General features: G+C 48.3%; 1 protein-coding gene across 3 annotated transcripts in view; it reads left to right on the forward strand.

The window, feature by feature from the left end:
- Nucleotides 1-448: 448 nt before the first annotated feature.
- Nucleotides 449-23,989, forward strand: part of LIPG (lipase G, endothelial type) — a 29,546-nt gene continuing 6,005 nt past the window's right edge. Inside the window, exons 1-9 of one of the 3 annotated variants that reach the window (XM_024236098.3) lie at nucleotides 449-1,000; nucleotides 4,855-5,036; nucleotides 6,984-7,163; nucleotides 8,973-9,084; nucleotides 14,892-15,113; nucleotides 18,574-18,816; nucleotides 19,518-19,638; nucleotides 20,712-20,930; nucleotides 23,870-23,974. In XM_024236098.3, the coding sequence (XP_024091866.1) occupies nucleotides 4,998-5,036; nucleotides 6,984-7,163; nucleotides 8,973-9,084; nucleotides 14,892-15,113; nucleotides 18,574-18,816; nucleotides 19,518-19,638; nucleotides 20,712-20,930; nucleotides 23,870-23,974 (1,241 nt within the window). In that variant the 5' untranslated portion in view covers nucleotides 449-1,000; nucleotides 4,855-4,997. Of the gene's footprint in view, nucleotides 1,001-1,564; nucleotides 1,945-4,854; nucleotides 5,037-6,983; nucleotides 7,164-8,972; nucleotides 9,085-14,891; nucleotides 15,114-18,573; nucleotides 18,817-19,517; nucleotides 19,639-20,711; nucleotides 20,931-23,869; nucleotides 23,975-23,989 lie in introns of those variants that run through there. The other 2 variants (XM_002828209.5, XM_009252370.4) reach the window with 2 other exon arrangements.

A 23,989-nucleotide genomic window follows, 5' to 3' on the forward strand; every position in this document is an offset into this window, starting at 1 on the left:
GTCCCCATGACTCAGTTTTCCCATCTGTAAAGTGGAGATAACATTAGACCTATGTCTGTATAGTTTCCTCATGAAGAGAGAGACAGAGTGGGAACAACATATCTGGGGGTGATATTTACCATCACATACAGAGCATTGAGTTCTATACTAAAAAACTAAAGCCCGTCTGCGTCTTGTTAGTGAATGATAGCACACGGGAGGGACAAAGCGTGCTCTGCTGGCAGCTGGAGTAACAAAAGTAATCAGGCTAGGTCGGAACAGGATCTGCTGGCTCCGGCTCGGTTTCCTCACACAGGTCTCTCCAGTTGGAGCCTCGACGCTAGGGAGGAAGGGGCGCGGGGCTGCTGTGGGGGTTTTCCCTCCCCAGGCAGGGGCAGGACCTGTTCCGGGCGACTGCAGGGTTAAGGGTATCGTCTTAAAGAGCCGGATCCTCCCGGCTGGAGCGAGGCTGGATGGCGGGGCGCAGCCTCAGCCTCTCGCACCCGCCCTGTGTCCGCAGTGGTTGTTGGCGCAGCCGCCCGGTCGGTGTTCCGGGCTCAGTCCCCGCTCCCCAGCGCCAGACGCAGACTCCGGGCCAAGTTCTCCCTCCGCTCGCTGCTTTCTGCCCCAGGACCCGGATCAATAAAGGGAATGAGAGCCGGGAGGAAATGATGGAGAACAGAGAGAAAGGAGATGCTTGATTTCACTCGCCAAGGAGTTAGTGCTCATCGGCAGACACTGGGCGCTGGCCACGCGTCTTAGACTCCAAATAGCGGCTCACTGGTCCCTTTGAGGAGGTCGCCTGGTGTTCCCGTAGCCCTCCACCCCACCGTAGGAGAGCGCCTGCCACGAGCTCCGCGCCTCGCTAAGTGCTTTGCTACGTGAACTCTTAGTTTTCCCAACATCCCTAAGCCGCCGATACATTATCACCCCCGTATTGCGGACGAGAGAACTGCCTCGGAGAAGCTGGCTGGCTCGCTTGGAGTTTTGCAGCTAGTGGCGGAGCGAGGATTCCGAGCAGGTACTGTGCGATGCTCCAGCGCGGGCCGCAGCTCACAGCCCCTTGGCTCCGCCGGGTTATTGTGCGGCGGCGCCTTCTGCACCTGTTGCGGCCCTCGCTAGGCGGAAGGGGAGGGAGAAGAGAAGGATAAAGGGGATGACCAGGTGGCTCTCCCCCGACGGACTCCCGGCCCGGGGAGCGGATAGACCACTCCCAGAGAGAGTGTGGCTTTGCGCTTTGGAGAGGATGCTCTCCTTCTCCAGGGATCGCGTCCCCAGCGGACGCAGGGTTTCAGGGAAATGTCCGCCTCCGCCACTTGGAATGGCAGGGGGGGGAGGAGGATCTGGGTGTCCGGAGGAGGGCAGTGGGAGAAAGCTGGGGCTGCTGGAGTCGCAGCTGCCTGCGGAGCGGGCCCGGGAGGAAGCGGGGACGAGCGTGGGGCGTCCACGCGGTGAGTGTGCAGCGCTTTCATTCAAACTTTCTCCAGTCTCGGTTCCGGCGTCAGCAAGGTGTGACCAATCAGAGCCCAGAGACGGGAATAAATTATGCAAATCACCATCTGGCGATGGGTCAGATGACTCCCATACTTTTAAAAACTACCTCTAAAGGAGCGTGACAGCAGCGAGCCCTTGCCTCCCGGCGGCTCAGGACAAGGGCAGATCTGGTTCTGGTGCAAGCCGTTCACATTCGCTCCCTGCCGCCGCCCGGGCTCGGTGCCGCCAAGTTTTCATTTTCCACCTTCTCTGCCTCCAGTTCCCCAGCCCCTGGCCGAGAGAAGGGTCTTACCGGCCGGGATTGCTGGAAACACCAAGAGGTGGTTTTTGTTTTTAAAACTCCTGTTTCTGGGGAGGGGGTGTGGCGGGGCAGGATGAGCAACTCCGTTCCTCTGCTCTGTTTCTGGAGCCTCTGCTATTGCTTTGCTGCGGGGAGCCCAGTACCTTTTGGTCCAGAGGGACGGCTGGAAGGTAACGTGTATTTGTTTTTATTCCCCCCAGCCACTTCTCTGTGCTGGGTCCCCTCTGTCTTGCTGATTCGTCAATCCCTCCTTGTTCCTATGAAATTCTTCCTTTCCCACTGCGCTGCCCATTTTCTCCTCCAATCCACCTTGGAGTCCACCTGTCTCTCTGCGCGTCTGATGGGGGCATCCCCGGCAAGTCATGCAAAAGGCAAAGGCTGGCAGGGTGCGCTGGCTCTTGCCAGCCCTCCCACCCCCACCTCCTTCCCTTATACGGCTCCCTCAGCCAGTGCTGGTGCTGTCCAGCCAGCCGAGCGGCCTGGCTGCAGCTCTGAAACCTTGTCCTCATGCCTGAACCTGGAGGTTTGAGAGGCAAGAAGGTTGTTAGAGCTGTGTCTCCTGGAGCTGCCTTTTAATCTTGGTGTAGGTGTCTTGAAAGTTCAGGTGGCAGGGTAGCTGGCTTTGGTTTGATTCGTGCTTGCAGGGAGCGTCTGGTGGGTCGCTTGTACTTAGAAGCTGCAGGGCCTATTCCCCCAGGTTGCCAGCCTTTTCCTCTTCAACACACTTGCGCTCCCCTGACTCTTCCTCTTCCCACTCCTCCTCCCTTTCCTCCTCCTGGCTTTTAGCTTTTCTTCCTCTTGGGTTCTGTATGGCAGCCTTTTCCAGTGGAGGCAGCTTGCCGTGGGGGATCCAGAGTCAGTCAGCTCTGGGGGAATCAGAATCAGAGTGAGAACTAAGTCAGCTGATAAGCAGTGGAAGGCTGGGGAGCCTCTAAACTGAACCCCATCATCTCATCTTCTAGTCTGCTGAGGTTGTGCCAAATGATCTGTGTGGGCTTATGTATGTGTGGGAGGGTTACTGTGAATGAATGGAAAGCCTTGCTTTCCTCAACATGTTTCCAACTCTGGTGCTAACTAGAAGCATTGCCTAGGGCAGGTCTCATCTCTGAGTCCTCACCTGTAAAATGCTAAAGTTCCTTCTAACTTCTGTGTTCTGGGCCTCTGAGTATGTGTGAGTCATTTCCTTCATTCCAAAAAGTATTTACTGCATACCTACTTAGTGTCAGACACTATTCTGGGAGCAGGGGAGAGAGCAGTGGACAAAATAGATGGCAATCTCTGCCCTTGTGACACTTACATTTCAGTGGTGGGAAGACAGACAGTGCACTGATTAAAATATCAGTGGTGCTCAGTATTATGGAGAAAAATCAAGCAGAGGAGGAAGGTGGGGCATGTTGGTGGGGGAAGGTGGCGCGATTTTATGATGTGGTCAGGGAAGGCCTTTCTGGAGAAGTTGACCATTAAGCAAAGAGCTGAAGGGGGCGAGAGAAGGAGCCATGAGGACATCTGGGTGAGGAACAATCAGAAAGTCCCAGAGGCTGAAGTGACCCAGGCCAAAAGTAGTAGGAATGCACCTAGAGAACTTTGGGGTCAGAGCAGGTCAGACACTAAGAGGAAGAGTCTTTGTCCATATGTGGGTTTATCCGCAGATCTGTCTCAGGAATCCAGGAGCCTTCTTTTCTCCTAGGTTTCCCCATCTGGCCTCTTTATGAGTGGCTATCTGGGTAGAAGGTGGGGAGTTGTCGAACTCATCATGTCCATGGTTCAAATTTCTGCTGGTTGGGGTTTTTGTTCATTACTTTCATGACGGTTAACCTGATTTCTGCTCATGTGCATTCAGCAGCAATTTCTGGAACCTTATCCCTCTTATATCTGCTGCATTCTTCCCCCGTCTCCCTCCTTTCCCCTCCACCCTTTCCACCACTATATCTCTTTCCTTTTGCTATCTTCTTCCTTTTGCTTCTTAACTCTGATATAAATTAACTCCAAGATGGTCATTTGGCATCTTTCCCTGCTGCGTGATAGGAGAGTTTGATACTCTAACTTCCTAGCCAGTTATCCAGTGATGCATCCCAGGATGGCTGAAAGAGTGCTGGGTGGGGTCCATTTATGACTTTCTGAAACAGTGTCATGATGACAGCACCTACTTAGTGTTAAGCCACAGTGGCCATCAGTGACATGAGCTGCACTTTGGGAGCAGGGCTGCTCCTAGGTGGCACTGTGCATGAGCAGTGAAGCTGGAAGGGGGGATTTTTGTTGCTTTTAGAAGTTTCTCCATGGCTTTAGTCATTTACTTAACAAACTGGATGAATGCCTGGCACATGCCACCACTAGAAGGGGCACTGATGATGCCTGAAGTTCCCTAGATGGGAACACTAGGGGAAGCCTATTTTCCAGCAGGTCAACAGCCTCTTGCCTCCAATTACAAAATCCACAATCTCTCAAAACTGGAAAATGTGTTTGGTAACTTGTTTGGCAGCAAGACCTGGCCTTACCTGATCTGAACTTATTTGGCAGCAAAAACCTGGCCTGAGATAACAGGAGGCTATTGGTTATCTTTATGTTTGCCCTCAAATGTGAGTGGTTATGTATTTCTCTGCAGAAATATTAGGGTGTTTGATCCAGGGGGAATAGCCCAGGCCCCACTGGCAGCATTATATAATATATGGTGTATGCTCCATAATGCCTTTCTAAAATCTGAAAACTTCTAAATTCTGAAACTCACCTGGTCCCAAGCATTTCAGAAAAAGAATTGAGAACCTGTACTCTAAAAGTAGGAAGGAAGTAGAACGCCTTTTGATAGGAAAGAAGAGGGAAATGCAAGAGAGAGATCTATTTATTTCAGAGTGACAGTAATTAATACTAGTGACTAATTAATACTCTTTAAGTATAAATGAGATGTCCTTTTTTATAAAATTTTCACAGTTTTTCTGGGAGGTGAAAAGGGAATATTCAGCAGATGTAAAAACCAAAACCCAGATGGCTTAAGCAATTTGCTCTCGATTGAACTAGAATCAGACCCCAGGTCTCTCACTCCGCAAGTCTGCTAGATGCACCCACGCTCTGTTCTGTCTCCCCAGATAAGCTCCACAAACCCAAAGCTATACAGACTGAGGTCAAACCATCTGTGAGGTTTAACCTCCGCACCTCCAAGGACCCAGAGCATGAAGGATGCTACCTCTCCCTCGGCCACAGCCAGCCCTTAGAAGACTGCAGTTTCAACATGACAGCTAAAACCTTTTTCATCATTCACGGATGGACGGTGAGCCCAGGGAGGGAGCTCTGTGGCTTTATATAAGATTTGATTCCTTTTGTTTTGGTCAATTAGAAAGAATTCTGGTGTTTCCAGATTCCAAACCCTCTTCCCCCCTTTCCTTGTGGGCTGCTTGTATTTCAGACAGCTGTGAAGAATGTAATGGGCATTCACTAAGGGGCAATCTGGACTCCAGCAGAGTGGTATTAATGATGGCATACAACGGGCTTTCAGAAAGTGGCTCTCCTGAGGGCAGCAGCCCAGCTCCACTGGCTCTTAAGAACTCCTCTAATTACACTTAATTACGCTGGTCAACCACTGCCTGGAGGGGGCTGTCCTGCCATGAGAGCTGAGCTTAACTAAAGCAACTTGACTGGCTCAGAGAACCTATGAGTAGCCAGCTGGCCTGGATTGCTGGCTGCCCTTGGCATAGTGCCCTCCTGTTTGCATAGAGATAGCCCCGTTTAAAGGCACTGGGGCTCTTTATGTGCCCTAGCTGAGCAATTCACATTGAAAAGCCCATGACAAACTTCAACAAAAAAGGGCTTTAGTGCTCAGCTTCAGAAGCTTTTGACCAGCCAGGAATTTATTCATTCATATAATGCCAGTCTGTAGGGAAATGGCACTATTAAGTGAGCAGATTTCTGCCTGGGCTAATTGGAAGGCGACAGTCCTCCTCTTAATGATGAAAAATTCATATCTGTTACATGCTTTTGGGGTCTTTAAGTCTGTCATCCATGGTTGAGGTCGGGGCAAGAGAGGGTAGGTGCCTGCCTACCTAGTTGAATGAAGAGATGATTAAGAGCCTGTCTAACCCTGCTCATCACACAACCTACAATCAGAATCATATGTGTGAATCTTTTTAAGGCCCCGTGTCAAAATGCAAATACAAGCTGCCTGCGACTTATAAGTGGGTTGCATTCCAGAAAGTTCTTTTGTAATCTGTTTGGAACTTGGAACAGCAGTTTCCCATAGAAGCAAGATTGTAAATGGTGTTTAGGTTCCCAGGCTAGGCACAGAAAATCTATTTATTTGATAATGTGCTTGTGGATAGGTTTACAACTGGACCTAGTCACCATTTATAACTTTGTTTCTGTGGGAAAATATGTTCTGAGTTGTAATTTGGGATTCCGGGGACAGATTTTCCCTACTCTGGGGTCAAGAGGGATGGCAGAGATGGGTTGTGGGAAGGGGTCATTTGTTAACTCTGCATTCACCTAGGAGACAGCATCTCCCTGCCTCTCTAAGAGAGAAGCTAATTCTCCAGGGCAACCCTCCCCAGCTGCCTTTGAAGGATGGACCAGGCCACTTGCCTGCCTGTAACAGGGACTCAGACCAGCCTCATGCCAGTATCACCCTTAACACGTATCTCATAGTGGCCCTAACAGACAGTGGGGCAACAGCATAGGATATTAGCTAGGAAAGTTTTGATGGGAAATACTGGGGATGTAAAGAGCAATGGAAGACAAATACCTGCGTAGTGATTCTGCCTGTGCTGGTCCTGCTCGTGTGCAAATGTTTGGTCCCTGAGCAGCCAATGTGCAGGTTCTAAAATTGTCTGGGGGCGCTGGGCATGGTGGCTCACCCTATAATCCCAGCACTCTGGAAGGCCTAGGTGGGAGGATCGCTTGATCCCAGGAGTTCAAGACCAGCCTGGGCAACATAGTGAGACCCTGTTACTGCAAAAAGTTTAAAAATTACCCAGGCATGGTGGCATATGCCTGTAACCCAGTCACTCTGGAGGCTGAGGTGGGAGGATCGCCTCAGCTCAGGAGTTGGAGGCTATCATGAGCTGAGATTGTTGTCAGTGCACTCCAGCCTGGGCAACAGAGTGAGACCCTGAGTCAAAAAAAAAAAAAAAAATTAATTGGGGAGAGGGTCATATGGAAAGGAATTCCATATTTTTTAGGATTTCTGAAACCAAGAATAAAAAATAACTTCCACTTTTCTCTGCAGATGAGCGGTATCTTTGAAAACTGGCTGCACAAACTTGTGTCAGCCCTGCACACAAGAGAGAAAGACGCCAATGTAGTTGTGGTTGACTGGCTCCCCCTGGCCCACCAGCTTTACACGGATGCGGTCAATAATACCAGGGTGGTGGGACACAGCATTGCCAGGATGCTCGACTGGCTGCAGGTACTGGGGGATGAGAGGGAGTCTCCTGTCGCCAGCAGGATCTCAAACCCAATCTTCTTAAGAAATGCAGGTCATGCATCTGTTGCCATGAACTTCTGGAGTCTGATAAAAATCTTTGAGATTAAAAGTTTTATTGAATTAAGTATTGTTTGGAATACCTGAAAGCTGGGACTTTTCGAGAGCCTTTTAATTATTGATACATCTCTGGATTTTTCCTGTTACTTAATTTGCTGAAAATTGGCCTTATATGTTGTTTCTTCCTGATCTTAGAAACAGATGCCCCTAGGTTGGTTGGGGATGGCCAGGAACCAGGCCAGGCTTGTGATCTGAAATTCCTACAAAGCCTACTCTTGTCTCTGAAGCATGGCTGTGCGGAGGGTGGGGAGGAGGTTATTTAAAAAATGCAGCCAAATATCTCTTTTCTTTGAGACGGAGTCTTGTTCTGTTGCCCAGGCTGGAGCACAGTGGTGTGATCTCGATTCACTGCAACCTCCGCCTCCCAGGTTCAAGCGATTCTCCTGCCTCAGCCTCCCAAGTAACTGAAACTACAGGCGCGTGTCACCATGCCCAGCTAATTTTTTGTATTTTTAGTAGAGACGGGATTTCACTGTGTTAGCCAGGATGGTCTTGATCTCCTGACCTCATGATCTGCCTGCCTAGGCCTCCCAAAGTACTGGGGTTACAGGCGTGAGCCACTGTGCCCAGCCTGCCTGATACCTGTTTTAAAATATGAAGTGTGGAAAACAGATCTTGAAGTCTTATATTTACTTTTTTTTTGAGACAGAGTCTCGCTGTCACCCAGGCTGGAGTGCAGTGCCATGATCTTGGCTCACTGCAACCTCTACCTCCTGGGTTCAAGCAATTCTCCTGCCTTAGCCTCCTGAGTAGCTGGGATTACAGGTGTGAGCCACCATGCCCAATTAATTTTTGTATTTTTAGTAGAGATGGGGTTTCACCATGTTGGCCAGACTAGTCTCTAACTCCTGATCTCTGGTGATCTGCCTGCCTCGGCCTCCCAAAGTGCTGGGATTAGAGACGTGAGCCACCGCACCCAGCCTATTTACTTGTAATAGGTTAATAATCTGCCTGAGATCAGTGGATTTAGCTGGGAGAAGGCAGGGCAGGGTACACTGTCAAAGCGGCACCACTATCTGGGCAATTCCGGCCTGGCCTTGTTCCCGTGGAATGGGATGAATTCTGGCAGAATTCTGGTCAGGATTCTCGAGCAGTCCCTCTGTCCTCTGCCTAAGCTCTTCTATAGAGTTTGGTTTCTGAGCCATGGGGTTACCTCCTTACCCCCCAGATGAGTGCTCTGACAGAGGACAATGCGTCAAGTCTGGGGTCCCACATGGGCTTGTGAGGAGGAGGTTGGCAGCTCCTGGGGCTGGGTGGAGGTCAGGCCTTAGAGGGCAGGCAGAGGGCATTCTGCTGAGGGCTGTGGTTGGCACTGCAGTCTCCAGTGAGTACGGCAGCTTTGACCTCCTCACCACCACCTTCCCCGCTCTTAGATACTGCCAGAAAGAACAGGAAACGTGTAGGGAACAGCCACATATGCAGCCTCCAGTCATACCCTCCACCCTGTCCCCGCACTTGGCATTTGCAGTGCCACCAAGTCCTTTTGGCCTCCCCTAAGCTGGCTGTGACCCACACATGTGGCATCACCAGCAAAGCCAGTGGGGCCCTGGGGAGTCTCTGTGTCCACGGCCCCTGCATCTCCTCCTGCTCCGTGATTGAGTTGTTGAACTGCTGCTGATTCTGGGGGCTTTGGACCCTGCTCTTCTGCTCACATACTTTGGTGACTTTCTATAGGAGAAGGATGATTTTTCTCTCGGGAATGTCCACTTGATCGGCTACAGCCTCGGAGCGCACGTGGCTGGGTATGCTGGCAACTTCGTGAAAGGAACAGTGGGCCGAATCACAGGTGAGCTCCGCTTCCATCACCAAAGGGCTCCCTCAGCTACGCTAAGCCAGAATGCTCCCAAATGAGGCAGCAGAGTGAGTCATAGAAAGTTAGCTTTGGAAGGAACCTGGAAAGCATCTAATTCAAAACTTCCCAAGTGTTCTTTTTAGTCACAAGAACCTTTTTTTTTTTTTCCAAATTGAACTCGCACAGGCCTGCAGTATATGAGACACAGAAAGGGGGGTGCTGTGGGTGAAGTGGGGTGGGTATATGGCAACTTGTGTTAGCTTTGCCAATGTGGGCGTTCCCCTTCCCTAGAGGCATCTGAGTCTCAGCACCAGGGAACACAGTTTGAAAACCATGGGTCTGGTCCAACAGGTGAGGAAACAAACACAGAGAGGTGAGGCAACTTGCCCAGGGGCAAACAGCTAATAACTCAAGAGCGGAAGCTGGATGGAGCCCTGGCCTCAACGCTTTTGGGTGTTGTTCCCTTTAGATCTCCACCCAAGGACTCAGGGGAAAAGGATTAATAGTAGATTTTAGTTTGAATTCTGCCTCTGATTTCTATCTTGTCTCCCAATAGCCTCTTTCCCATGTTAAGGTAGCATATTTATGAATGAGAGCTACCAATTTGGAACAGGTGGTTCAACTTTGTAATAAAAGGAACCTTTCTGATATTGGTCCCCAGGGGGTCAATAGAAAATTGAATTTTCCATGTTGAAAACTGCATCTTAGTGAGCTTTTAACATGAGAGTTTGGATTAAATCATTTAATGATTGTGAAAAGTGTAAAAGGTTTTCTTTCTCATTTTTGGGCCCCTCAAGTATATACACAGAGCTTCGTCTATGCTACAATTAATGGTAAATTTGTTGCCCTGAACTTCTATCCTTCTTCCAGCATTATTTTATTTATAATTACCCCTAGCTTCCCCCTTACTTCCAAGATTCTAAGGGTGATCACCTAGAAGGAAAGATCTGAACAATTCCTTTCCCTGCAGTGTTTTCATTTTAAAACAAAACTCAGGCTGGGTGTGGTGGCTCACACCTGTAATCCCAGCACTTTGGGAGGCCGAGGTGGGTGGATCACGAGGTCAGGAGTTCGAGACCAGCCTGGCCAACATGGTGAAACACTGTCTCTACTAAAAATACAAAAATTAGCCAGCTGTGGGTGGCGGGTGCCTGTAATCCCAGCTACTTGGGAGGCTGAGGCAGGAGAATCGCTTGAACCCAGGAGGTAGAGGTTGCAGTGAGCCGAGATTGTACCACTGCACTCCAGCCTGGGTGACAGAGCAAGACTCCATCTCAAAAAACAAAACAAAACTCAGGTAGAAGACAGTCCTTAGCTAAATAATGATTTGGTAAAGGTAGAATTTCAGATTTCAGTGACAAGCTGATATGGTAGAATTTTAAAAAGAATATCTGTGTGAAGTTTTCCTGGCTCTCCTGAATCCTGTCCCTGGGCTTGAGTCTAGTATGTGCGTGCACACACATGAGCATGCATGCACGCACATGCCTGTTGATCCAATGATTTGATTCATCCCAGCTTGAGAGCTTTATTTTTGATTTCCAAGACTGTGGGGCTTGAGCTGCCCAAAGTGGGCTATGATTGTGTGGCCACCCATGACTGCTCATTAACCCCTTGCTGGTGCAAAGTAGTTTGACTTGAAGCCACTCGGGTTCCATCGTATGAGCGCCTCTTCCTAGCCCCTGAATGAGAGGTGTGATGTTTCAGATCCAGGCAGCTGAGTTCAAATTGTAGCACACACCAGAGTCAGGCCCAGGAGGTCAGTAATGATGACAAACTGCAGATCTTGCCTTTCTCTATTTCTAAATCTGAAATGAGATGGGGCTAGGGAGGGAACTTTCCAGTTCTTTCCCCCTGCCTGTTTGAGTGGCACCTGCTGGGGTAAGGGCTTTTCTCCTGAGGATGGCAGGGGAGCCAGGCAGAATGCTAATTAGTGCTCTGGGATGTTTGCATGGAGCATGATGCCCACATGCCCTGAGCATACCCCCTTCCCTCTGGCCTTTCTCTGTAGAGAAGGGGCCTGGCCTCTGTCCAGTTGCCAAGCAGCACCCCTGACACATGCTGTTGTGTATGTCTGATGGGGGAGGCTGTGTCCTCTCCTCTCCCCTTGGTAGACTTCTCATGGACCTGTGGACAAGGTGATCACAACTGGTAAGAGGACAGATTGAGGCTTGCATGGGGTCCTGCGTCCAGTGATGCCACTATGCCAAGGCCACCAGACAGTCCTTAGCCTGGGCCTTGCAAGGGTATATCTGAACCCCAATCTTGCTTGGACCAGAGGGTGTGGATAGGGGTTTGCTAGAGTTTTACTTTCTTAGGCTTCTGAGAGAAGCCTGTGATATACTAGGAAAAAGGTCATATATTTATAGTTGAACCTGTGCCTTGTTTGCTATAATCAGGTAAGCAAGCAGATGAATTTATTCAAGAAATGTGTCCATATGTGCAGGCTAGATGCTAGCTAATGTCAAATACCTCATGTGTGGTCGGGCACAGTGGCTCACGCCTGTAACCCCAGCACTTTGGGAGGCCGAGGTGGGTGGATCACCTGAGGTCAGGAGTTCAAGACCAGCCTGGCCAACATGATGAAACCCCGATCTCTACTAAAAGTACAAAAATTAGCCGGGCATGGTGGTGGGTGCCTATAATCCCGGCTACTCGGGAGGCTGAGGCAGGAGAATCTCTTGAACCCAGGATGTAGAAGTTGCAGTGGGCCAAGATCGCGCGACTGCACTCCAGGCTGGGTGACAAGAGTGAGACTCTGTCTCAAAAAAAAAATAAAAAATAAAAAATAACAAAAAACACCTCATATATGACAGCTACTTTATGCTATCTCTGAACCACACAGCAACCCTGAACATTCTACAGAGGGGGAAACTAGGACTCAGTGATTAAGTAAAGGGCCCAATATCCTGGGCCCTATAAGTAGCAGAGCTAGGACTCAAACCCATGCTGTCAGATTCCAGATCCCATGCACCTCACTGCTGTGCCATGCTGCCTCTCTTCTGTAGACAGAGATAAAGTAGCCAGGCATGGTAGTGCATGCCTGTAATCCTAGCTACTCGGGAGGCTGAGGTGGGAAAATCACCTGAGCCCAGGAGGTGAAGGTTGCAGTGAGCCGAGATTGGGCCACTGCACTCCAGCCTGGGCAACAGAGTGAGACCCTGTCTTAAAAAAAAAAAAAAAAAGTAGCTGTTGAACTACAGCAGGCCCTGCCCTGCCAGGCCAGAAAGCACAGCCCTGGAAGCCTGGAAGTTTTGCATGTGTGCGTGTGTGTGTGCTCCATTTGCTGGACAAAGCAACTCTGGAGGAGTCTATGACTGAATGGAAGAAGTGGCGGAGGTTCTCAATCTCCTCTTTATTTAAGGAGGCAGTTCTCCCTGTCATTCACCCCTAGTTAAAAAAGTTAAATGTGCCACTGCACCCCTGAACCTGTGGGCCACAGATATGTGTCAGGGACAGTCAGAGCAGGGCAGGCAGGCTCTGGCTGGGTAGGTGAAGGCCCAGCCTTGCCTGCCAGCCAGCCAGTGAAACCCCATCAGCTGCCTGCATTCCTCCAACACAGCCTGGTTTCCATGGCACTGACCGTCTGGTGGGGACCTTTGTTCACACCACATAAAGAGCCTCTCTCTTGTACTGATTGCAAAGCAGAATGTTGCTCTCTCTTTCTCTTTCCTCCAGGGGACATGGTGAGAGGCAGGGAGAGGCCGCTGTGTCAGTACTGTGGTCCTTGCGGCCTCTGAAATGGGTTGTCATGGGCTATTCTGGGAGCACACTGCTTTTGTGCCATCTTTCTTTTGGGTCCTGGGCTAGGGATGAACCCTCAAGCAGCCTGGGCTCCCTTTCTGTCTTGGTTACACATAAAGTTATCTAAATTTGGCTGGGTATGGTGGCTCATGCCTGTAATCCCAGCTACTCAGGAGGCTGAGGCAGGAGAATTGCTTGAACCCAGGAGGCAGAGGCTGCAGTGAGCCGAGATCGCGCCACTGCACTCTAGCCTGGGTGACACAGCAAGATTCCGTCTCAAAAAAAAAAAAAAAGTTATCTAAATTTTTGGAAACTATTTAGCGTTTCAGCCTCTACCAGTTCTCATATGAGTAATGAGTTCTGCAAGTTGACCGTCCATTCTAGACGGTAGCTCTGCCTCTTGTTTATCCGGAAACTATCATCTCAAGTCTCCTGATAGGCTCCGTGGTTCTAATGTGCTGGGGTCTGGTGAACACGGTTGTTACCCGTGTCTTCCTTTCAGAACTCTTATTGGTCACATCTCCTCCCAGCCTTGGTGTTTCGAGGCCAGGGTTTCTCAGCCTAGGCAATATTGACATTTGGGGCCAGGTAAGGTTTTGGTGTGGGGGGTGTGTGTGTTGGGGGGATTGACTTGTGCACTGTAGAATGTTTAGCTGTTTTCCTGGCCTGGCCCTGCTAGATGCTAGCAACTCTCTCCATCAGAATGGGGCAACAAAAAGGTCTCCAGGCATTGCCAGATGTCCCCTGGGGGGCAAAGCCACTTGTGGTGGTGAACCACTGTTCCAGCGGCCCTTCCTTTCTGGCACATTTTATCTCTCAACTTTCTCCAGGTCCTTCCTGTGTGTCTGGGCAAAGAGCCGTTCTGGTTGGGATAAATCTGGTTCCCATAATCACTTGGGCTTGGTAATAGTAGCTAATACTGACAGGCACTCAGTCTAAGATCTCACATGGACTTTATGAATTAAGGTATAAATTCAGGTTCCATTTTATAAATGATAGTGAAACACAGGGAAGTTTTTCAATATTTGGCCCACAGAATACCTACTTTTAGGATCATCTGGGGAATAAATATCTATTTCTAGGCGCCATAATTCATATCTACCCACTAGGAGTTCAGGGACCTGGGAATCTGCATTTTATACTTTGCAAGTTCTCTTTTGGAATGGTTTTACATTAATGCAGTTTTCAAATCAAAAGATGGTGAAAGTCTCTCTTACTGCTTTGCTACCTGTCCATTTCCCTTACCCACTCTCTCCCACAACGCACATGCATACAGGTAACTAGTTGCTTGTGTGTCCTTCCAGATTTTTTTGTAGCTGTATGGTGGAATTTAAATTTAACAAGCTCCCAGTTTCAAATATGAGACCCAGTGCTCTCAACAGTGCCGCTTGCCTGCTCAACACAAAATGTTTGGAGGCAGAAAGGTTTTCTCACGGTGGCTGCAAAATAGAGGAATTCTGGAGGCCTGATGTATGGATTCTCAGTGTATTGGGTGTCCTCTTCTCTCTCACTATTCCACCCCTGGGCCTGACTAAAGGAAGGGGAAGAATAAATTCAGATACAAATAGCTCAATTTGGGGAGACTGGATTCTCCTTCCAGAAGGATGTAGGCAGCTTAGTTATTCTGTAAAAATTCTGCTAAAATTAAGGACATGAAAGGTGCTCAGTGGCAGAATGAATGGGACAAATGGCTTAGTTTCAGGCAGTCTGAGTTCTTTCTAGAACTGCTTCAGTTTTAACAGGAGCAATTCCTTGGAGCTGTGTGGCAGCGTGAACCTTGTGGCTAGTTGACGGGGTTTGGCGGAGGTGTCAGGATACATGAAGGCTTCAGAAGAAAGTATAAATTTCATAACAGTAGGATTTAATTTCCGCAATGATGTCTTGGGGTCAATTGCATATGGAAATGGGTTTCTTATTTTCTTCCATGCTTTCCATGTCTTGATTCTCCCAGCTGGTCTCAGAAGGCATCTTCATTCTGCACACTCAGACTTAACTTGTAATCAGGACTCACTGACCTGGTGCGCCTGACACAGCTGTTTTGGGGCCTCCTTCTGCTGCAGGTTTGGATCCTGCCGGGCCCATGTTTGAAGGGGCCGACATCCACAAGAGGCTGTCTCCAGACGATGCAGATTTTGTGGATGTCCTCCACACCTACACGCGCTCCTTCGGCTTGAGTATTGGTATTCAGATGCCTGTGGGCCACATTGACATCTACCCCAATGGGGGTGACTTTCAGCCAGGCTGTGGACTCAACGATGTCTTGGGATCAATTGCATATGGAAGTGAGTTCCCTCTTCTGCTTTGTGTTTGACTCAGTTTATCCCATCTCCTTCTAAATCAGCCAGAGCCTTTAGCGCTGCAGGCACTATTTATTCATTATTCTCACCTCCCACCACAGAGGCCTCCAATGCTGTATTTAATGTTTCTCATTGTTCCCCAAGACTAACCGACCCAGTGGTTCCTGCTCTGCTTTCTCATGCTTTAAGGTCACAGTTGTTATTGATTAATTTCTTTTCTTTTCTTTTTTTTTTGAGAGGGAGTTTTGCTCTTGTTGCCCAGGCTAGAGTGCAATGGTGCAATCTCGGCTCACTGCAACCTCCACCTCCCTGGTTCAAGCGTTTTTCCTGACTCAGCCTCCCGAGTAGCTGGGGCTACAGGCGCGTGCCACCATGCCTGGCTAATTTTGTATCTTTAGTAGAGATGGGTTTTCACCATGTTGGCCAGGCTGGTTTTAAACTCTTGACCTCAAGTAATCCACCTGCCTCGGCCTCCCAAAGTGCTGAGATTACAGGCGTTAGCCACCGCACCCGGCTGATTAATTTCTTTTTATGACAAAAGGAATACACACATTTGTTGAAAAAGAAATCAAGCATTACAGACTTGCATAAAGCAAAAGTGCACTCCCACTCCCACTCTTCAGATGTAGCCAGTATGAATGCTTTTGTGTGTATCCTTCTAGTCTTTTTTCTTTGCAAATTATTTGCATGCATATTTTTCCCCCAAATCACATTGTTCTGCAACTTTATTTTTATTTTAATTTTTTTCAACTTTCTTTTTTTTCCTGTAATAATATATTATGGATATTCTTTTTCTTTTCTTTTTTTAAAAGACAGAATCTTGCTTTTTTTTGAGACGGAGTTTTGCTCTTGTTGCCCAGGCTGGAGTTCAGTAGTGCGATCTCAGCTCACTACAACTTCTGCCTCCCAGATTCAAGCAATTCCCCTGTCTCAGCCCCAGTAGCTGGGATTACAGGCCCCCACCACCATGCCCGGCTAATTTTTTGTGTTTTTAGTAGAGACGGGGTTTTACCATGTTAGCCAGGCTGGTCTTGAACTCCTGACCTCAGGTGATCCACCTGCCTCGGCCTCCCAAAGTGCTGGGATTACAGGTGTGAGCCACTGCACTCAGCCAGAATCTTGCTATGTTGCCCAAGCTGGAGTGCAGTGGCTATTCATAGCTTACTACAGCCTTGAACTCCTGGGCTCAAGCTATCCCCCTGCCTCAGCCTCCCAAATAGCTGAGACTACAGACATGTGCCACTGCATCTTGCTATTATGGATATTCTCAAATATCAGAGCACACAGATTTACTAACATTATTTTTACAGGCTGTATAATATTCCATAGCATGGATACACTCTATTTTAACTTCTGGTAACATTTTAAAGAAGCAAAACCATTTCACTTAAGTTTTTTCCATTCACTTAACATTTTTCTTCTTCTTCTCCTTCTTCCTCACTATGTTTCCCAGGTTGGAAACAAATGATCCTCCTGCCTCAGCCTGAGACTACAGGCACAAGCCACCATACCTGGTTCCAAAATTTATCTTCTGAATGCTTGAGCCTATTCTCAGCAGATTTGGGCTGAACTGAATTTGCTGCTAAAACTGAGGTGTAGGGCAGTGACCAATTTTGGGGGGATTTCTTATCCTTTTCTGCCTTGGCTGCTGACAGCATTTCCTGTCTTGAACCCAGGCAGCTCTCTCCACTCTGATGCTCTGCCCTCCACATGTCCTGCCCTGTTGCTCAGTCTTCCCCTCTCCCGGTTTAATCCAAGTAGCTCTGCAGGGTTTGGAGGTCCATGCAAGGGGATTTTACTCCCTCCTCAGAATATAGGATGATGGCCTTTCTTTCTTTCCTTTCCTTCTTTTCTTTCTTTCTTTCGATGGAGTTTCGCTCTTGTTCCCCAGGCTGGAGTGCAATGGCGCGATCTCTGCTCACTGCAACCTGCACTTCCAGGATCAAGTGATTCTCCTGCTTCAGCCTCCCAAGTAGCAGGGACTACAGGTGCTCACCACCATGCGCAGTTAATTTTTTGTATTTTTAGTAGAGATGGGGTTTCTCCATTTTGGCCAGGCTGGTCTCGAACTCCTGTCCTCAGGTGATCCACCCGCCTTGGCCTCCCAAAGTGCTGGGATTACAGGTGTGAGCCACCATGCCCAGCTGGATGATAGCATTTCTTAAGGCTGCTGGTGCCAATGAGGCAGGGTTGGGGTTGGCTTTGCCAAATTTTTCGTAAGATCCCGGAAATTATTTGGGCCAGAAAATCCTAATTGTATGCCTAACTTTGTAACCAACTGTCTGTATGACCCTGAGCAGATTACTTCACCCCTATGGACCTTTGGGTCATCATCTTTAATTGAAGGGATTAGACTAGAATGAGGTTGTCAAACATCTTCTTAAAGCCTCAGCTAGTAAATGTTTTAGGTTTTGTGGGTCGTATTGCCTCTGTTCCAACTCTGCTGATGTAGCATGAAAGTAGCCATGACAATATATAAACAAATGAGGGTGACTGTTCCAATAAAACTTTATTTACAAAAACAGGTGGCCAGCAGGCATGGTGTGGTGCACCTGTAGTCCCACCTATTTGGGAGGCTGAGGCAGGAGGACTGCTTGGGCCCAGGTGAGGATCACTTGAGCCCAAGAGTTTGAGGCCAGCCCAGGCAACATAATGAGACACTGTTTATAAAACAAAAACAAAACAAAGCAAAGAAAAAAAAAAGAGGTAGCAAACCTGCAAGCCATATTTTGCTGAGCCCTGCGTGAGATAATGTTTAGGATCTGATCCATTTGTAGCATTCTGTGGCTGTATAGCCCTGTTAGGAGGTAGTGACTCCTGCTGCACAGCTGGTCTGCATCACCCTACTTATCACTTATTATATGGGCGTTCTTGCTCTTTATTGCTTTGTGTGTATTCGTGCTGTCTTTCCATCAAGAGAGTGAACAGTTAGGCAGCAGGAATGGCCTTAAATTCTTCTACATCTTAATGGGAGCCTAGCACCTTGCTGGACATTAATGAAGCATTACACAGGCTGGGTGCAGCGGCTCACATCTGTAATCCCAGCACTTTAGGAGGCAAAGGTGGGAAGACTGCTTGAGCCCAGGAGTTCAAGACCAGCCTGGGCAATGTGGTGAAACCCCGTATCTACAAAAACTACAAAAATTAGCCAGGTGTGGTGGTCATGTGCCTGTCGTCTCAGATACTGGGGAGGCTGAGGTGAGAGGATCACCTGAATCTCGGAAGTTGAGGCTGCTGTGAGCGGGGGGTCATGATTGTCCCACTGCACTCTAACCTGGGCAAGAGTGAGACCTTGTCTCAAAACAAATAAGCAAAAGAATTACATGAAAATACTAACAGCAACAATAAACAGCTATCACTGTTGAGGAGTACAGTATTTATTATTTGAGTGTCTAATCATCGAGAAGGGCTCATCCTGCATGCTTTTTATCTCTCCCACCCCTAGCAATCACAGAGGTGGTAAAATGTGAGCATGAGCGAGCCATCCACCTCTTTGTTGACTCTCTGGTGAATCAGGACAAGCCGAGCTTTGCCTTCCAGTGCACTGACTCCAATCGCTTCAAAAAGGGGATCTGTCTGAGCTGCCGCAAGAACCGTTGTAATAGCATTGGCTACAATGCCAAGAAAATGAGGAACAAGAGGAACAGCAAAATGTACCTAAAAACCCGGGCAGGCATGCCTTTCAGAGGTAACCTTCAGTCCCTGGAGTGTCCCTGAGGGAGGCCCTTAATACCTCCTTAATACCATGCTGCAGAGCAGGGCACATCCTAGCCCAGCAGAAGTGGCCAGCACAATCAAATCAAATTGTTGCAAATCAGATTACACTGCGCATGTCCTAGAAAAGGGAATCTTTACAAAATAAACAGTGCGGACCCTTTTTGTGATGTGGCTATCAGTCCATGATCACAATATCAATATCTTAAATTTGTATCTTGCATTTAACTTTCAAAGCTGTTTCATATTTGTTTTCTCACTTGATCATCACAAGAAATCTGAGGCAGATGAACAGGGGACCAAAATGACATGTTACATTTTTATAATGTGCTGTAAAATCACAAGGTTTTCTGGGTACTGTGGGTATTATTTTACATATGAGGAAGTTGAGGCACAGAGAGGTTAATACCTTGGTCCTTGATCCAGGGGCACATAGTTAGAAAGCAGCTAAGTGAAAATCCTCAAAAGATCTAATCCCCACGTGCAGGGCTCGTTCTTCCTGCAGTGGTCTCTTATGGCATTGGACAGAACAAGAGCAGATGGGGGCTGCAGGCTGGGCTCAACCAAAAGAACGCCAGCCCTAAAATCTCTGTGCTGCGGGACTCAGTTTGGGTCAGGGGTCTCCTGTGATGACAAGCGAGGGTTACAAGCATCTTTGTTCTGCTGTCGCTGCAGTTTACCATTATCAGATGAAAATCCATGTCTTCAGTTACAAGAACATGGGAGAAATTGAGCCCACCTTTTATGTCACCCTTTATGGCACTAATGCAGATTCCCAGACTCTGCCACTGGAAATGTAAGTCATCAGTTTCTCTTGCTGGGTTCGGGACAGAGAACAGGCTGGTTTGAGAATGAGAGAGCACAAGGGAGCGTGTGAACGAGTGCAGCACGCAGGAGAGTGGAGTCCGACTGCTTGGGGAGGAGCCAGGTGGTCTGGCGGGCCTCTGCAGTCCTCTCTCCCGCCGCACCTTCTCTACCAAGCCCTGACTCAGCGTTTCGGCGAGAAAAGTTCCTGGGATGAATCAGCATCATGAGAAGCTGCTGGGTCAGCAGCTGGATCAGCTGGGCGGAAACTGCTGTTTCATTCCAGGCAACACCTGACGATGCTTCAGGCAATCTGTAACTTCATAAACGTCATCCCTGGACCTTTCCTAATGATGTGGCTATGGGAAGGGTGCATAGCGATCTGTATATGTTTGTTGAGTATCCACCAGGGACAAAGCATCATGCCAAGTAATGTTGGGATTGTGATGAAACATCATCAAAGTAGCTCACTTCTCAGGGCTAGCGGTCTAGCTGGGAGACCAGGTTTGTACAGGCACATGCACACTTACACACAGGTAGGGCAAGGCAGACGAGGCCAAGCCAAATGAGAGGGACAGACAGGAAGCAGCTAGGAGTTTGGGGGAGACAGATGCCTGTCTGTGGGATGGATGAGGACTGTGGGAGGAGCTGGTTTTCTCCAGCATCTGATTTTCAGAGCATCATTAACTCTCTCCTTCAGAGGTTCTAAGGCTGAGCGGAACAGCGCACTTGAGTGGGGATGTGACTTCTTTGTGTTTTCTTATTGTGTTCTTTCTTGGTTCTGTCTTTTCAGGAAGTAGCATAAGTGGGGTGGAGGGGGTGCCCAGGAATGGTTTTGATAAGAAGCTGGGGTGCTGTGGGCCAAGTTAGTTCGGCCCATGTGGAGTACACCTGAGCTTCCATCTTGGTCCTGCTGGTAGGAGGTAGAGGGCTAGAGGTGGGGAAAGCACTCACACTGTCTCTCTCCTGTCTGTGTGGGGTTGTTACTGCCACCATGTCACCCCACACAGTGTGGCAGTTTTCTAGCTGTTAGAGGAGTGAGATCAGCTTCTCTCCCACTTGTAGAGTGGAGCGGATCGAGCAGAATGCCACCAACACCTTCCTGGTCTACACCGAGGAGGACTTGGGAGACCTCTTGAAGATCCAGCTCACCTGGGAGGGCGCCTCTCAGTCTTGGTACAACCTGTGGAAGGAGCTTCGCAGCTACCTGTCTCAACCCCGCAACCCCGGACGGGAGCTGAATATCAGGCGCATCCGGGTGAAGTCTGGGGAAACCCAGCGGAAGTAAGTGCCTCCTGCTCCTTCTTCTGCCTGGTGTAGGTGGGGAACAGAAGGCTGTGCCTCTGACATTTCTTTTCCTTTGCTGCATCCACCCTCAATCCTTCCCTCCAGCATGCGGGTAAAACTTCAAACACCTTTGCAAGGACAAGTGACTTCTAGATCAAGGCTTCTATCAAAACTGTTATGCATCTCATGCCCTGAACATCGGCCCTCAGGGAGAGGGGTGCGCCAGTGGAGGCAGGAATTCAGCCCTGGCTCTGTTTGCCAGGCCTTGTGTCAGCCTGGAGGAGGGGGACATCTCCTGGACCGGGCTTTTTAGGAGTGCTGCCTTGTTGATCTGTTTACTGTGGGGTCCATGCAGACAAAAGGCTTTGCTTGCTTCTGAGCAGAGCAGACTGGAGTATCACTTCCAGGGACCCCCCCATGGACGAGGTCTGTGGGAGGAGCTGTTTTTCCCCAGCATCTGATTTTCAGAGCATTATTCTCTCTCCTTCAGAGGTTCTAAGTCAAGGATATGGGGTTGTGGTCCTAACTGCAAGTAACAGAGAATCCTCTGTGCCACGCTAGCTGGCAGTTTCCCATTTCTTTTAACCCCAAGCCTAGCATAAAAGAGCCAGATCTTTCTATCAGCTCCTAACACCGTGCCTTGACTCCCTGAGCAGGCTTCTTTCTAAACAGAAGCCGGGGAAGCCTGCGAGACCTTTGTCAAGAAGGGAAAGTTTCCTTAACCAAGTCCTTCAGCTGACCTCTAGAGAGGTTACTGCCAGCCTTGGCATGGGAGGAGGCAGCTGCCTCCCTCTTTGTCCCTCCTCTGGCATTTTCTCCATTATAATTGCTGCCATGTCTGGTTTACATTCGTCATCTATGGCACAGCTTGGCAGCAGAGGGAAGTGAAGTGGAGGCTTGGAGCCCTCAGCTGAATGATTCTAGTCTAGAAACCTGTGAACTGGGGGTGCTGGCCTGTGGTCTAGACTGTGTATCTTTTTACTTCTCTGGGCCCTTGCAGGTATAAACTATACCTATGGGTGTGAGAGCAGAAAGACGATCATTTATAAATAAAATATTTCAAAGAAAATAAACACCTATTAAATCACCATTGAGACTTACACATGTAAATAGTTTTCCATATGGGTTTAGATATCAGATTTTTAAAAAGTAAAACATTATAGATGCAGTTGAAGCCCCTGTGTCCTTCTCTGCTCTACCCTTCTCCTTCTTTCAAACCAAATATAACTAATATTTCAATAATAACAAATGTTAGTGTGTTTTCTTCCATCATGTTTTTTTTTGAGACTGAGTCTTGCTCTTTCGTCCAGGCTGGAGTGCAGTGGCACGATCTTGGCTCACTGCAAACTCTGCCTCCCGGATTCAAGTGATTCTCCTGACTCAGCCTTCTGAGTAGCTGGGATTACAGGTGTGTGCCACCATGCCCAGCTAATTTTTGTATTTTTAGTAGAGATGGGGTTTCGCCATGTTAGCCAGGCTGGTTTCAAACTCCTGATCTCAGGTGATCTGCCTGCCTCAGCCTCCCAAAGTGCTGAGATTACAGGTGTGAGCCAACACGCCTAGCCGCCTTAGTACTTCTGCTTGTATACATAAACAATGTATAGAATTGTTTTGGTTGCTTCTGAATTTTACATGAGTGGACATAATATTTTACAATTTGATTTTTTCATTCTAATATTGTTTGTGAAATTTATCCAAAACACAAAGATCTAATCTATTCTTGTTTAACTCCTGTATGTAAATCACCATTGCACAAATAGTTTTGCCATTGTTCTGCTGAATAGTTGTTGTTGCTTTTTTGTAGTTACAAATGGTGCTGAGATGAACATCCTCTGCATTTTCCTTGTGCACATGTGTGTAAGGGCTGTTTTTCAGCATGTGTTCTAAAAAGTGGAATTGCTGGGTTGTAGTATATGCATTCTCCAGCCTGAACAGATATTATTAAATCTGTCTCCAAAGTGGTTGAACTAATTTTCCATCTTAACTATGGATGAAGAGTTCTCTTTTCCCTCCTTTTCACCCATGTCTGGTGGGACATTCTTGTCATTTTGTTAGGTGTGAATGGGCCCCCTGCTGTTGTTTGAATTTGCATTTCCTGATTGTGCGTGAGATAGGTCATGTTTTTATATGTGTATAAACATATAGGTCCTAAGGTCCTTAGGGCTTCCTGGGAAAGGTTCTTAAACTGTTCTGAATGGGGCTTTTGTCCTGCCTCAGCTCCAGGGTCAGGTGCCCCACACCCTTAAGGATTACGTGGTCAGGCTAATCACACGCCCCTGAGGCTGCGTGGGGCAGCCATAAATTACATGGAAATGGTTATTAGGCCCTGATTCTTTCTTGTGGTCTTGGCTGTCCATTTGCTGAATCTTTGGTTTTGACTTGCAGCTGAGTTGCAGTTGCTCTTGTCAATGGATATTTACAGAGCACTGGACTAGAGGTACTTTAAATCACTCCGTTCAAGTTTATGGAGAAGTCAACCACAGAAATCAGCAAGCAATTTCACATAGGGCATAACGTTTTAAAATAAAACATTTTTAAAAACTCCATGTTGCAAGAAGTAGCAACACTAACAAAAGCAATATTTATATAAGGACATACTTTGTAACCAGTTGAAAGGCCAAGGGAGGGTTAGGTTAATGAGGGCTCAGGCAGTCAGGAAGGCTTCTGAGAGGCTATGGCCTTGAGAGGCAGGTGGCCTTTTGGATAGACAGAGGGAAGCAGGTGGGAGAGGTCTGGCGGAGGCTGCATGAGGCTGAATCATTGAAGCCTCAAAGTGAGACACAGGTTAGAGTCCCTGCAGTAGCGATGGGGAATTCTGAAGGCTTTGGCCTGAAAATTTCACCCCTGCCTCCTCACCCATCTGCCTTGAATCTAGACAGCACAGCTGGATTCCCCCTAAAGTTCTGCCTATACCAGTGGTTTCTTTTCCCTCCTAGACTGACATTTTGTGCAGAAGACCCTGAGAACACCAGCATATCCCCAGGCCGGGAGCTCTGGTTTCGCAAGTGTCGGGATGGCTGGAGGATGAAAAACGAAACCAGGTAACCAAGACTTTC

Source organism: Pongo abelii, chromosome 17 (assembly GCF_028885655.2).
Source record: "Pongo abelii isolate AG06213 chromosome 17, NHGRI_mPonAbe1-v2.0_pri, whole genome shotgun sequence".
In the NCBI taxonomy this organism is placed as follows: domain Eukaryota; kingdom Metazoa; phylum Chordata; class Mammalia; order Primates; family Hominidae; genus Pongo; species Pongo abelii.